Source organism: Culex pipiens, chromosome 2, assembly GCF_016801865.2.
Source record: "Culex pipiens pallens isolate TS chromosome 2, TS_CPP_V2, whole genome shotgun sequence".
In the NCBI taxonomy this organism is placed as follows: Eukaryota; Metazoa; Arthropoda; class Insecta; order Diptera; family Culicidae; genus Culex; species Culex pipiens.
In genome coordinates, this window is record NC_068938.1 from 138,544,339 (window position 1) to 138,559,731 (window position 15,393).

At 39.2% G+C, this 15,393-nt stretch overlaps 1 protein-coding gene across 1 annotated transcript in view; it reads left to right on the forward strand.

Moving 5' to 3' along the window:
* Nucleotides 1–8,045, forward strand: part of LOC120426057 (uncharacterized) — a 94,011-nt gene extending 85,966 nt beyond the window's left edge. The window contains exons 3-7 of the mRNA XM_052706995.1: nucleotides 7,207–7,385; nucleotides 7,446–7,529; nucleotides 7,588–7,675; nucleotides 7,714–7,803; nucleotides 7,863–8,045. Of these exons, the coding sequence (XP_052562955.1) occupies nucleotides 7,207–7,385; nucleotides 7,446–7,529; nucleotides 7,588–7,675; nucleotides 7,714–7,803; nucleotides 7,863–8,045 (624 nt within the window). The remainder of the gene's footprint in view (nucleotides 1–7,206; nucleotides 7,386–7,445; nucleotides 7,530–7,587; nucleotides 7,676–7,713; nucleotides 7,804–7,862) is intronic.
* Nucleotides 8,046–15,393: the final 7,348 nt, after the last annotated feature.

Consider the following 15,393-nt stretch of genomic DNA (forward strand, 5'->3'; position numbering starts at 1 on the left):
AAATTTCACTTTTTGTCAATAAAACTTGATGTGTGTGTGTGCGTGTGTGCAACCAACCAAACGGGACCACGCGGCCACTTCTTACAAATTGAGTTGTTTCCATGTATTTTAGGTCTATATTCTATACATGCAAATAACTCGCATAGGCATTTGGAAGGTGTTAGCTCTGCCGAGCTTCGGTGACCCATTTCTACGCTGGCTAGCCGAGCGCGAGGTACTTCAGCTTTATCGACAAGCCCCGCCCTGAAGAACGTTTGCACCAATCCGATTCAAACGTTATTTAGTACTTCCGAACCCTTATCAAATGGACAAGGACCCAGCGCGTATTAGTTGATAGTAACAGTATTCCTAATTCCAGTCACAGCTCACCAAGTCGTGATGGCCTAGTGGTTAGCATTTTTGCTTACCAATCCAAAGGACGGGCGATCGAACCCCGAATCGAGCGACTTTGATTTTTCGTTCATGTTCAGAGTTTCAAGATTAATATTTCCTTAACTTTTCTCGTTGGGAGCAGATGGGAATCGAACCCAGGACCATTCGCTTACAAAGCGAACGCCGTAACCAGTCAGCCACGGCCGCTCCTACTTTTTGTCACTAAAACTTGATTTGCAAAAAAAACACTATTTTTTTTATTTGTTTGTTTTTATTCACGCAGAAAAATGTTTTGTAGAATCAGCCTGGACGAGGTTTGAATCAACAAAATTTTTGTTGAATATAATCAACAAAAAAATTGTTCCACAAAATTCGCGTTGATTCAACAAAAATCTTGGTTTTCAAATCAACAAAACGTTTTGTTGATTCAAATATGCCTTCTTTTTCTGCGTGTTGTTTTAGGGGACATCAAATGCCAACTATTTCGAACTTTCCAGAACGGGCAAAAAATCTTTGATCGACATCGAAATACTGGTCGCAAAAATTTTTCAACTTCAACAATATTTTCAAAACATTTAAATCAGGACTAACATTTCAAAAGAGCGTAATATTGAATGTTTAGCCCTTTTGAAATGATTGTCTTGATTTTTTTTTATATTGTTTTCGAAATAATCGGAAAATTTCCCGAATGTTTCATATTTCAACATTATAAATCGGACCATTAGTTGCTGAGATATCGACATAAGAAAATGGCAGGTTGTTTGAGAGAGACTCAGAAAACATCAATTTTCCTGTTTTTACATCTTTGCGTGGCAATATCTCAGCACTTAAGGGTCGTATCACCAAAGTTCAAAAATGCAAAATATAGATAGTTTTCACAGCTTTTCAAAAATATTTTTTTCAAAGGTGGGCAAACATGACAAGTGGCAAACAAAATGAGTAACTGCGACTATTTTCAAAACCTAAAAATGGCTATAACTTGAAAACGGTGCACTATATCAAAATTTCACCTTTTGATTGCAAATTCAATTTTACATCAAAAAATAAAGTTGAATTTTTTTGCTTTTTGCTTTTTGCTTTTTGCTTTTTGCTTTTTGCTTTTTGCTTTTTGCTTTTTGCTTTTTGCTTTTTGCTTTTTGCTTTTTGCTTTTTGCTTTTTGCTTTTTGCTTTTTGCTTTTTGCTTTTTGCTTTTTGCTTTTTGCTTTTTGCTTTTTGCTTTTTGCTTTTTGCTTTTTGCTTTTTGCTTTTTGCTTTTTGCTTTTAGCTTTTTGCTTTTTGCTTTTTGCTTTTTGCTTTTTGCTTTTTGCTTTTTGCTTTTTGCTTTTTGCTTTTTGCTTTTTGCTTTTTGCTTTTTGCTTTTTGCTTTTTGCTTTTTGCTTTTTGCTTTTTGCTTTTTGCTTTTTGCTTTTTGCTTTTTGCTTTTTGCTTTTTGCTTTTTGCTTTTTGCTTTTTGCTTTTTGCTTTTTGCTTTTTGCTTTTTGCTTTTTGCTTTTTGCTTTTTGCTTTTTGCTTTTTGCTTTTTGCTTTTTGCTTTTTGCTTTTTGCTTTTTGCTTTTTGCTTTTTGCTTTTTGCTTTTTGCTTTTTGCTTTTTGCTTTTTGCTTTTAGCTTTTTGCTTTTTGCTTTTTGCTTTTTGCTTTTTGCTTTTTGCTTTTTGCTTTTTGCTTTTTGCTTTTTGCTTTTTGCTTTTTGCTTTTTGCTTTTTGCTTTTAGCTTTTTGCTTTTTGCTTTTTGCTTTTTGCTTTTTGCTTTTTGCTTTTTGCTTTTTGCTTTTTGCTTTTTGCTTTTTGCTTTTTGCTTTTTGCTTTTTGCTTTTTGCTTTTTGCTTTTTGCTTTTTGCTTTTTGCTTTTTGCTTTTTGCTTTTTGCTTTTTGCTTTTTGCTTTTTGCTTTTTGCTTTTTGCTTTTTGCTTTTTGCTTTTTGCTTTTTGCTTTTTGCTTTTTGCTTTTTGCTTTTTGCTTTTTGCTTTTTGCTTTAAGCTTTTTGCTTTAAGCTTTTTGAAAGGGTATTTTAACTCGAGAAAATCTAGTCTAAAGAAAATAGAAACGATGTGGCAGAAAAGCTCCTACTTGGCAGCTCGATCCAGGGGGGCCAAAGTTGATCCATCGAAAAAATGTTGTCTAGTCAATATCTTTTTTTTGCATAAAAATGAAAAAAAAAAAAGTTATCAGAAATGGTTTTTATTCGTGTTTTTACCGTTGTTCATAAAAATTGACAAAGGGTTTTACTACCCAATTGACAACATTTAATCAACAGCGAGATCAACAGCATACCCGGAAAAGCTGTTTGTTCGGTAAAATTGAGAGAGAAAATAGCTATTAGTCTCGGCTTGCTGTTTTTGCATATGGGACATTTATGCGAACATGGGCAGTTTAGCGATGATAAAGAATAGGGAATATGAAAATTCGGGAAAATTTAAATTTAAATAAACGGCAATTAGCGTAAGTGTCACATCGGGGAAATGGCCGATTAGGGGAAATGGCATTCGGGGATATAGCCGATTAGGGGAAATGATATTCGGGGAAATGGCATTCGGGGATGTGGCTGATCAGGGGAAGTGGTATTCGGGGATGTGGCCAATTAGGGGAAATGATTTTCGGAGAAATGGCATTCGGGGAAATGTCATTCGGGGAATTGAGCTAGACCACTTGCGAACATAGTTGCTCCGACTTTTCCGTTTTGGCTTGTGGCTTTTGGCTCCACTAATTTCGTTAGATCTAGCGTTCGTCTCCACAACCCAGACCTCGGTTGATGGTCCAGTTTCAGCCGGGCTCGTCTATATCGTTTTGCGCAAAAGTTTGGCGGGCGGTGAAAATTTTGTTAATCATAATTTATTGCCTTTTCCGTGTGCACTACTGCTATGTAAATTTACGTAGTTCGTGGGTAAACGTGAAACAAAGTTGGGTGCAAAATTCTGTGAATTATTTATTGAAAATGAAATGGAGCAATTTTGGTTCCGAACCAGTCAGAATCCATCGTAATGGATTTAACTAAAAGTCAATTAATGTAAGCTGGCATTGCAACGCGCTCGCCACGTTGTCAATTTCCGATTAGATCAATCAATTAAACCGACCCCCAATAGTTGGAAATTCGCGCTCAGAGTACCTCCGCCACTTGAAGGGCCGGCGCGATGTAACGTGTCACAACCACCGGTAGATTTAGTGCAATTCGTGTGGCCCAACGACGACCGAGAGCGACAGTCATTGGACAAGTTGGACATTGAAATTAAATTAATTGAAATTGACCCACTCTTGCAGCGCGATTCAATCGACAGCACTCTTCACTTAGTAGTTTGTATGTCATCACAAATTGCCCGTCAATCGAGTTGGTTGAGTGATGGCTTCATTTGGGAGCAGCCTTCAAGTGGCAACGAAAATGAGCACTGCGATGAATTGATTGATCCAATCGAGACTTTAAAATAAGTTACAGTTTGTAAACATTATTTGTACACCCATAATTGTTTGATTCTTCCTTGATTTGTTTCCATTGCATTCAGGCAAGAAATCGAAAGTAAGTCAAAACAAAAAAAAAAGATTTCAAAAACATTTCAAACTACATAATTACAAATTTTCAACAAGAAATAAAAATGGCATAACGGCCAGTTCCATTTTAATTCCCTTATTTAGACCACAATTTCAACAGGCAGCCTTTTTCGCCAACAGCCAGGCTTTATTAAATTCGATTTCCTTGCAAAACACGAACGATGATGCACTGCACTGACTGCCAACCCAGACCCAACACTACTGACACTGCTTTTCTCCGTAAATACCCAAATATGTTGGCACCAAAGAGGGAATCGAGTACCAAAAATGCTCCCTCGGGTCACATTGAATAGATGTTACGTAGAATTACACGGAAAGTATGTAATTTTTAGGTGAATTTCAATGTGTACCTTTTATAAGCTGGCTGACTTTATTTTCAAATTGGGTGGTTTCAAATTAAATTTTCTTCTTAAAATTCAAATAAAACTGATAGTAAAGCGTAAAGAACCACCCTGTCATAGTAGGAAGATCAGAAAGAAAAAAAGAGTCCAAGCGACAACATTTTTACCGCAAGATTACAGCTTGCAAAATTTACCACGTTTAAAAGCTCGCCTTTCCCGGCAGCCCAGGCTGGCAAAACTCCAAGTCAGGTAACGAACCATCACATTGAGGGGCCGCTCACCGGCGGCTGGAACAAAAAAAGAACTTCCCAGAACGCCATTGTTGGTCACAGGAGCTGCTGCCGCCACCGCCGGTTTGGTGTTGTCTAGCCGGAAAGTCAGCCAAAATCGATCCGGGACTGGGCTGGATGGGACTGGTCGTTTTGGTCGAAATGGTCACTCGATTGACAGACCAAATGACGAAGTTGACTTTATAGCTGTCGGCCACCATTGCTAGTACCAACCACTAGTGTCTTCCTTTTTATCTACAAGGACTTCGCCGCCCTGGGCTCCTGAGTGTATGAAAGTATGGCACGGAGCGACGGCGCCGAATACCCATATTTACACAAAGAATTTTAGAGCGCCCGCCGCGGGATTCGAACCGGCGACCTCTGGATTGTGAGTCCAGTGCGCGGTCCGATTGATCCACACGGGCGGGACAAATGACAGATTTAACAAAATTTGATGAAAATTGACATCCAGCAAAATAACACTACCGATAAAATAACCCATTTGAAAACAGGAACCTATTCGACCAAAAGACTCATTCGACGCAGCAGCCCTCACCCCAATCGAATGACCACTCGTCTCCATTGGTTACTAATCTAATTGAGAGTTCCATGGAGACGCACGTGTACTCTCGGGGCTTTAACTTCGACGAAACGATGACACAGCGCAAATTCTGGGCATGCACCTGAAATTGTTAGGGCAACGGGCGGCTGTTAGCATCCGTTGGTTAGCGTTGATGAAAATGTCGTTTGAAGTGGACAATTTCCCGGAAGCGTTTTTTCATCAAAATTGATACAATGTGTAAAAAAAATAAAAATTTAAATGCTAAGCCAAACATTGTTTTCAGCTGATTACACAAAAAAATTATTGAAGTTTTGAGGATCTAAGAAAAAAAATGTTTTGTCCCCTTATTTTTTGAGCCGTTTTAGAAGAGGGCAGACAGAAACTTTGAAAAATATTTGCATCAGCCTTATTCTCGAATTGATTCTTCAAGAGTATCTCAGCAGCCTTGTTTTTAAAATTCCGTTATGAAATTGCTTACTTTTCCTGTCATTTTTTAATGACGCAACGATATTTTGAAAAAAGTTAATGAATATGTTTTTCGGTCATTCTTGAAAAAAACGGCTTTACCAAAAATAACAGAATAGATAAGTGATATTTTTTGATACAAGGACTGAAAAGTTTTACTTTTCAGTACTCAAAGTTGGATTTTTCAGCACATGTATCGAAAAATTATACTTTTCATTATCATTTTGATGTTAACGGTGAATTGACTTATCTAACTCGGTGAACCTAGTTGGATGAATGTACGACTCGTGCTGAACAAATCTAGAGTTTTTTTGAACAGGTCCTATAAGGTATTGTGTTCCATTTGTTTATAGGACCTCATCAAAAAAAGTCTAGAAAACATATGACATAAACTACTTTTTTGCAATTTTGTTTTGAAACTGTTTACTTTTCCTGTCATTCTAAAACGACGAAAGAGCCTACTTTTCTCTACCAAAAATAACAGAATCGAAATGCTGAAAAGTTCTACTTTTCAGCACTGAAATGGATGCTGAAAAGTTGAACTTTTCAGCACTTGTTTCGAAAAGTAATACTTTTCAACATTATTTTGATTTAAATGGTGGATTGACTAAATCAATGGACATTTGACTTACAATTCCATTAAAAGGGTGTTTTTCGGAATTGCAAAAAAAAATGTATGGAACTCGGTGAACCTCGTTGGATAAATGTACGACGCGTGCTGAAAAAATGTTCGTTTTGCAACTTGTTGCATTAACTACAATTCCAGCATCCATTTGAGTGTTCAATTCAAATTATCAGCACCTATGACGAAAAGTAAAACTTTCCGATTCTATTCTAGAGATTGACACTTACCATGACGGCCAATCGTCGCTGTCGTACAATCTGGTCGCACGTGCATTTTGGACCAAATTGAGTTAAGAACGCCATATTGTGCACCTCTCAATGCCTCACCTTTTGACCTTCACAGATCCCCAAAAATCGATTTCAATCTTGAGATATTCAATAAAACCGAAAAAACTCCATGCATTTTTGTCACTTTTCACATAAAAGAAGTTTCGATCTTGTCGTGCTATCTTGACACAGCCTGAAAATTGATGTAAATTCGACAATTGGCCAAAGGAATTTCAGGTCAGAACAAGTTTGAATTGATTTGATTTGATGTGATAACCAACAGGGCCACAAGGATGACCTATGTAGCGGTTGCCTAGAATAACAGTGACTCAGACTTAAAGGAAGCATCTTCAAATAACTGCCGTATGAAGGGCCAAAAGGGGGTGGTTGGACACGAACAAGCAAAATCACTCACGGTGTCCTCAGGGGAAGAGAATCTTATTGTGACTAGATTATTTGTACCCAACTTTGTGATGTGTGTGCAGTTTGAACCCAATTTTGTGTAAACAAGACACGCAAGAGCAGAGAAGACAACACTCGCCTGCGAGAAAAACCATCGTCGCACAAACGTCAAGAAACGCAATCAGCAAACGCAGCCTCGACGACGACTTCCGCAATTGAGGGAGAGACAGCAAAAGGAAAAATTCTCGCCTCGGTGCGGACGCGTCGTTCTCGTCTGCTGCAAAAGTGCCTTTTTGCTCGTTCCACGTGGTCGCGTTTGGTGGGCCGGTCCGAGAAGGCGGAGAAAAGTGCGGTGAACGAAGTGTTCGGAACTGGGGCGCGCGCGTGGCCGTCGAAAAGTCGCGAGTGCAAAAACGGTCAAAGCTATTGGCTGGCGGAACAACGGCCTGCACGTGAAATCGTACCGGCTGATCGAGGGTTCGACGTCCCCGGAGGGATTTCCAACACGCCAAGAACGACCCAGATCCGGCATTCTCGACCGGTAAGAAGTGGGACGGTTTTGTCTCATCGAAACTACAAGATCCGGTAATTTCATCCCCAGGCACGCCCCCGCGACCATCGGCGGTACCGAACCACTCAGAGGACGGCCCAGCGGCCAAGCAACAGCGAGCACCACGCCTCTTTGGTGAGTCAGCTTCGAAAAAAGCTCAAAACAGGATTTAACACACCACACTTCGCTCTAGGCACGCAATCCCCCAACGGCGGTGTGAGACAATCGCACGCACACACACACACGGCGCAACAAACCCAAGATCGACTCCGTGCATACCGGTGAGTGCTGGCCAATAACAACCTACTTCTCTAACCAGGCCTCGCACCACTCATCCCGCAATCCGACTGGCGGTCCGACAAGAACTGGAGGACAACTTGGAAGAAGCACACGAAAAGGGGGACGCAAAGTAAGTGTGCGATCGAGAAAAGTGGGTGATTCAGATCTAATTTTGACCTTCCTATCCAGGAGCCCCTTTTTGGTGTACCGCTGGAAAATCTGCTCGGAGGCTGGGCGGTCGGTCGGCGCTGTTCAGAGCGGGCGAGTGTGTGGCCTTCACCAGGGCGAACGGAGGGCGCGCTGATCAAGTGCGGGAGGAATCATCTGTCGCCGGCGCGGCGAACGTGGACCGGCGCGGGGCGATCGGTGTAAGGCACCGGTCGTGAAGGGCGCGGGAGAGAGAGGGGAGCCTGCCAAGCTGTCGCGGGCGTCCGCAGGAGTCCGGACGGACCACGCACGTGCGTCTGTGACGGAGTGAACACGGCGTCAACGTTACCGATCCGGGAGCGGCCTGAGGCGGAGCAGAAGGCGGGCGTTTGCTGCATGCGTGAGTCTAGAATAAGAAGGGTGCGCACCCAAAAAGAAGAGCCCAAAGGGCAGAAGTAAGCGCGAGACGCGCCAGTAGCGCGAGAATTGAGCGCAATCCTTTAGAATAGTATAATTAATAAGCTATTTTCCCCTTGTGACGTAGTTCTGGTCTTCCATTATCCACATCCAGTCGCGCCATTACAGCAACCGTCCACTGCCCTGATGCTCCCTCCCCGATCTCCGGCTTTGATTCTAACTACTAATCAAAAGGAAAATCATAGATGAGAAAAGGTCAATGCGGATGGAGAGAAAATCGAGCTCAGTATCCCCTCACAAAGACTGGTAGTAAGTGTGAAAAAAAACAATGAAATATATGAAGAAAGACAAGAAAAAAATTAAAAGAAAGTATGTCAATGCGGATGGATCGATGATCCCCTCACAAGGACATAAAAGAAACAGATGGTAGGAAGCAGAGTTCGGAAAACCACTCACACTCACAAATCGAGTAGGCTTCCTCACAGCAAACACTCTCGATACTCACCGTGAGTGTGAGGGCTGAGTAAATTTACTCATATTTGAGTAAAATGAGGGTGTGAGTAGGCCGTTTCCAACAATTTGTTATTTACAAAATCATTGACAACATCAATCCAAAATCAAGCGTCTTTATCAATCGGTTGTACATTTGAGGTAGCGTCAATGTCTATAAATCCGAAGGTTCTGTGTTGGTAAAAATGTGGTATCAATATTTTTTTTGTCTGTCTGGTATTTTTTTTTGTCATTGCTTTAAAAGAAACCTTGGATTGTCAAAGTCCAGCGGATGGGCAATTATTTTCATAAGTTTAAGATTGGTGACCGGTCGAATCCGTTGTGGATTGAAATATCGCAGGATAAATCGGAGGCCACAGACGGGGGCAGCTTCTGCGGGTGGATGTTGGCAGCCATACCAAAAGAAGATGGCCGTAATGCTGTGGGTAATGGTCACTCCCTTCGACGGCTGTGCAACTGTGGCCACTCTCGGTCGCTGACAGTTCTACCAATATGTCTTGCCAAAGAACCAGGAGTGGAGCCTCAGCGGCCGCCGGTGGCCCTAGCCTAAAGCTGTCCAAAGCACTGGATTGGCCTTTTTTAGTTTTCAGTGAACCTCCAAGCCAAAGTCACCGGCAGCTACTGCAACTTCTTCGGCGTGTCCCGATTCTGAACCAAAACATATTTGTACAACTGTCGACGACCGGGAGTGGCCACTTACCTCAGCTACACGGCCTTCCACTGCTGGTAAAGCTGTTAAAATTCACCCGCAGAGGCATCCCCCGTCTAAACAACTTCCGACCTATCCGTCGGTAGGACTGCTGGAAGCTGACAACAAACTTTGTGATTAAAAAAATCAAACTCGCTGAAAAAAAAAACAGTTAAAAATCAGGATTTGAACCACTGCGTTAAAAAAAAATTTCTAATTGATAGCACTGCGCCTCTACCATCAGGACTACTTTTTCGCTGTTGAGTTAACCAGATAATCACTGATGTACAGTTTGACATCTCGAAATTTGTTTTCTAAAATTGCCCTCATGAGCGCTCAAAGCCCTCTTTGTGAGTAAATGAGGAAGGCCCTCACACTCACCGAGAGTGATGAGTAATTTACTCGCAGGTAACTTAGTTTTTCCTCATGGTTGAGGAACTCGTGAGTGAGTTTCCGAACTCTGGTAGGAAGAAGTTAAAGAAGAACAGAAATTTAGGAATAAGAAACAGTCAAAGCAGATGGAGAGCAAGTTGAACGCAGAGAAAGTCAATGCGGATGGGGAGCAAAATTTACTTTCTTTCATCACAAAGGCATCAGTTAAACTATGGATTTAAAATGGGCTGATCTCACCAAATTTCTCGATCATGGCTTGCGTTTTTTCTAGAACCAGTCCCAATTCTTCTAGACTCGAAATCATTTGCGCAGCAAAAATGCCTCCTCAGCTAAATCCTTGATTTTTTAGAGGGCAGCCACACACTGGAAACATCACTTTCCAGTGGCCAGATCGATTCTTTTTCGTATTTTCAATTACTTCGGTGGGACCCACTCCGGTCATGGCCCTCAGATTGCTTCTATGTCCCTGGATCCATCTTCGGCCCCATTTTCGGACGGAGTTGGTCCTCACTTCACAGAACAGACCATTCATGATGCTGCTAACCACAATACTAGTATTCATGTAGGGGAGAGTGGGGAGACTTGATCCCCGGGGACACTTGATCCCAAGCCTGTATCTCGTCAGCATGTGGGTAAAATAATTAGCTTTGTTCTAGAAAGTTGTGCGAAATTAACTAAAACTCATTGTAGAAAACAAAGAAAAAAATTAAAAAATGTTTAGATTGAGTTACACACATTTTTCTAAAACGAGCTGCAAAAAACTTCCAAGAGATCTTTTTTTCTTTGTTTTGATATGTATAGAAAACACTCAAAAATTATTCAAAAAAATATTTTTTATACATGAATTGTTTGATAAACTTATCAACTCCAAAACCCTTACGCATTTGATGTTAAATTTATCGTCATACTTTTTTTACAATCAATTGTTTAAAAAAGTGCGTTTAGGGAGACTTGATCCCTGCATTGTTACAGTCACTGGAATCAGCCTCAAGATTAATTATTTGGGCTGGGTTTTCATATATAGTTTCCTTTAGTATAGTTGTACATAACTTACTGCATTTTGAACCTTTTTTCAAAAGTTTTGTAAACAAAAATTTCCAGCTTTTGTAAACATGCTTAACTTTGGTCTAAAAAATAATATTTTAAGTTTTTAAATATTTTACATACTAAGCTTGTTATATTTTGAACACAAACGTACAGGTTGTATGTGAAATTGCTGTAACTTATAGAAAATTAAAAGTTTGGATGAATAAGAAACATTTTGCTTTAGATTTCTTCAAAATGTTGAAAGGGGGATCAAGTTACCCCTAACATTTTTAAAATGCCGGTTTAAAATATTTTTTTAAAACGCTTGGCATGATTTGAAGAGTTCATCAGCTGAAATACCCTTATTATCCAAACATAGATGAATGTTTAAGCTATCAATTCATGCAAAAAGTTTATAGTTTTGTGAGAAATTGACAGAGTTATGTGCGATACAAAAAAAGGGGATCAAGTCTCCCCACTCTCCCCTATCACATAGCAGTGGAGTGGAAACTTTTTCTAGAACTAATGCCAAAACGGTTCCAACTGGCACTGCGTAAAATACATGGAATATTCTTTTTTAAGCTGTTGCTACGCTCTTAAGACCCAGCTGATTTTTATCCACAAAAAAACGTTTCCTCTATTGAAAACACTAATTGATTTGGTGGAGACACTCCTCCACTTCATCGGAGATTTAACGGTACGCGAAGGATTCACGGGACGGAACGTAACCGACGACTTTAAATGAAGAAATTTTTATTAATTTTTACTAAAAAAAAGGTTTTTTTCATCGAAAATGACGCGAGCGAAATTTTTACAACCTTCCTATTACGCGACCTACTTCGATAAACAATTTTGAGGTTTTTAATGACCTCAAACTTGGATGAGGTAGAATAATAATTGTTTAAGAACATCTAGCAAAATTCTTTTACAGAAATACTGTTATGGTTGAGAAATTTAACCAGGTCAGAACAAGTTTGACACACGTACAAGCCCGACTACCGTAAACATTTTCAGTTATAACTCGGCAACCAAATTCTTGCTCTCGTTTTTGTTTATTCAAAGTCAAAAATTAAAACGCGTTGTTTTTTTTCGGAACGTCAAAAAACGACGTATGACAAGATGTTGTTAAATTCGTTGAAAAACTAAAAATTTTCACCATTTGTCGTATTTATCCAACTTGGAAATCCTCGTTGAATGTAAATGTACGATTCGTATTTGAAAAAAATCGTCTTTTTGCAATTTGTTGCATGAACTACTGTTTTCGTACTCTCAAACATATTCAAAATCACAAAAAAACATTGCCTGAATTTGCGAAAATAAACATTGATCAAATTCATTTTTTTATCATATTTACACACAATCTAACGTAAATTTCCACCCTTATGTTGATTCTAACACACTCGAACCATGAGTGCACTTCTATAAACTGATTAAAAAATGCATTCTGCGTTTCAGAATCATACTATAAAGTGAGCGTAGAGCAATCGAAAACAATATCATGCGAAATAAATTGAAAACATTTTTCGCTATCAGTAAACCCTGTTAGTGCCTACGTTCGCAAATTGCAATTTGCTTAAAACACAATTGTTTTTTTATTTGCTACAGAATATGTTCTTTCATTTTTTGAGTGAAATTTCAGTACTTTTTAAAGCGATTAAAGGAATTTTAGCACTTTGGTCAATTTAACTTGTATCTTAACCCTTAATCAAAATATTTAAAAATAATGCTCAAAAATGTTCTTTTTGTAATTCCTTACTTACTTTCCTATAAATCTAATTTCTCAAATAGCGCTAAGTCTCAGGCAAAGCCTATTAACATGGCGCTATTGGAAAAGTTAAAGTCGAATTATTCAAAAACTAGACAGTAGACACTAAATGGTTACGTGCTTTGGTGAATACCAAATATGCTTCAATTTTTTTCATTCAACTCGGGGTTCAATTCTATCGAAAAGGTGAGCAAACACAATTTATTCCGTGAATGAAATATTGACTTAGCGCTTTCGGGAAGCGCGGAATTTATACGCCATATCACTGCATTTTTTATTGTTATTATTATTATTATCATTCAACTTCATTGTTTCCCTGTGCGTGATAAGCATTGCCACGCAATCAATTAATCAGACATTCCCCCGTCGAACAGAACGGGGGTGGCATTCTCTTTCCCGTTCCTGATCAATCGTATCAAATTAAATGAACTCACTTTTTTGTGTGAACTGCTTTATATTTTCATTTGCCCTCACATTGTTCACGGAAATATACGTTCCATTCTGCGACTCAATCGAGAGTCTCATTTATTTTCAAATGAGGAGAGCCACAATCGTTGGTTTTTATTTTTTTATTTTGTCATGTTTTCACTTTGTCGTCAGAAATGTCCTGCCGTTTCTCCGAAGGCTGGAAAAGGAATGGTCACGCTTTGACCACTTCTTCTTCTTTTTCTTGAACTGTTCTCCAAAGCTCTATGCTTCTAAAGACCTCGACGATAAAAGGCGCACCCCCGAATTGTATCGATGGGATCGTGAATCCACAGTCGACTTTCCAAAAAATATTCCATCTCAAGTCATATTAAAAAAAAAAAGTCAAGTTAATCGTAGAGGATTGGATAAAAAGCAGCAGGCTTTACTTATTAAGCGTCTTATATTTAAGTAGGCATAAGCCTTGATTAAGTAATTTTGCTCTAGTTCTTTATCGAAATCAATATAAATTAATTATTGAAAAAAACAAGTACCGTAAACATGTACAACATTAAACCCTTGAAGTGACATTGATAGGATTTTCAAATGCGCATCACATTGATAGTTCAACATTTTATGATATTTTATGATTGTATGCATCTAGTGAGCAATTCTCTGAGGTTTCGGAAAACGATGAATATTTGTATTTTTTTTTTTATTTGGTTAAAAGTAATTATTTTAAAATTCAAAATCTGTACCACGAGAATGGAATTTTTGATCGAGGCAAAATTGTCAGGTACGGGAGAACTCAGAAAAATGGTTACTAATCTAATCTAATCTAATCTGATCAGACCCTAGCGCAGCCAATCTTTCGAAGGGATCCTGGAGAGTGCCTTAGGTTAGATGACGCCTAGCACTCTTCTTGTCATTTATTTACATTTGTAGTGCGCCATTGCATTATAATGCATTGAAACATCACAAGCGTTAAAGCGGCCAGGCCTACTGCGTAAAGCCGTATCGCAGAGATGACTCGTAATTCGGTTGAGTTTGAGCACTGAGTGTTCGAACAACAACACAATTCTGAATCGACAGGGGAGGAAGAAGCGTGGGGACACACCACCATACGCTCCGAGATTTGGTTGTATTCGTTGGGAGCACCATGCTAAGAAGGTTTGGTACTCCGGGACCCTCTGGGATGGGACATTGTATTTCCACGAATGCCCTGGACTCTATTTGCCGTGGTTATAGCGCCACAACTCGCTCTCTGTAACAGTATTCCTAATTCCAGTCCACGCTTACCAAGTCGTCATGGCCTAGTGGTTAGCATTTTTCCTTACCAATCCAAAGGACGGAGGATCGAACCCCGCCTCGAGCGACTTTGATTTTTCGTTCATATTCATCATTTCAAATTTATGTGTTCTTAACTTTCTCGTTGGGAGCAGATGGGAATCGAACCCAGAACCATTCGCTTACAAAGCGAACACCGTAACCAGTCAGCCACGGCCGCTCCCTTTTTCAGCTGATCAGGTGGTTTCAAATAAAAATTCGATCGAAAATTGAAATGTTCAAAACGTTTATTTATTCGAAAAATTGCATTCGTCGAGCCCTACATCCTCTCAAATTATTATCCATGTTGATTATGTGGGTTCTTATTTAGGTCGTTGCAAATATGTTTTGAAGTTTATATCCCTCGACTCTGACCAAAGTCAAGGGGGGGGGGGGGGGGGCAAAAAAAGTATAAAAATTGAAATTACAAGCCATGGTTTCAACATTTTAATGAAAAAAGTGTTTTAAAATGCATTATACACCAGTCCAGTTGTTTTGCCATCATTAGTTTCCAAAATATCTAAGTATTGACGAAAATTTTATTTTTTTATTTATTTTTTTATTACATTGGAATTTTATAAAAAAAAACTCAAAATATTCTTTAACAAGCCCAAACATGCTAAATATTATTATCAATGCAGAAAAATGCATTTTAGATTGTTTTCAGTTGATAAGACTTCCTTTTTCATGGTAAAGTTTTTTTTTTTTTTGAAAAATATTTTTTTGTCCTCTGATTTTTCAGAAAAAAATTGAAGGTGGGGCGACATAAACTTTGATTTATTTATTGAAGATCTTATGTTCCGAGAATTGATAATAATTGGAAAATTATTGTGCCTTCCACAGTAGCGTGACTCACGGATATATAAAAAGATAAAAGTGTTTAATTTCGAGCACCTCAACAGGAATTTTCAAGCACTATGGCCCCAGAAGCTAGTCTGAAAATCTGAACGCATTTGGTTAGGGTTTATATGTCGGTTGATTTCAGCTCTCATGGACGCTTGAAAGTTTAACATTCAAAAAAATAGTTTCGATTTTTAAAAATC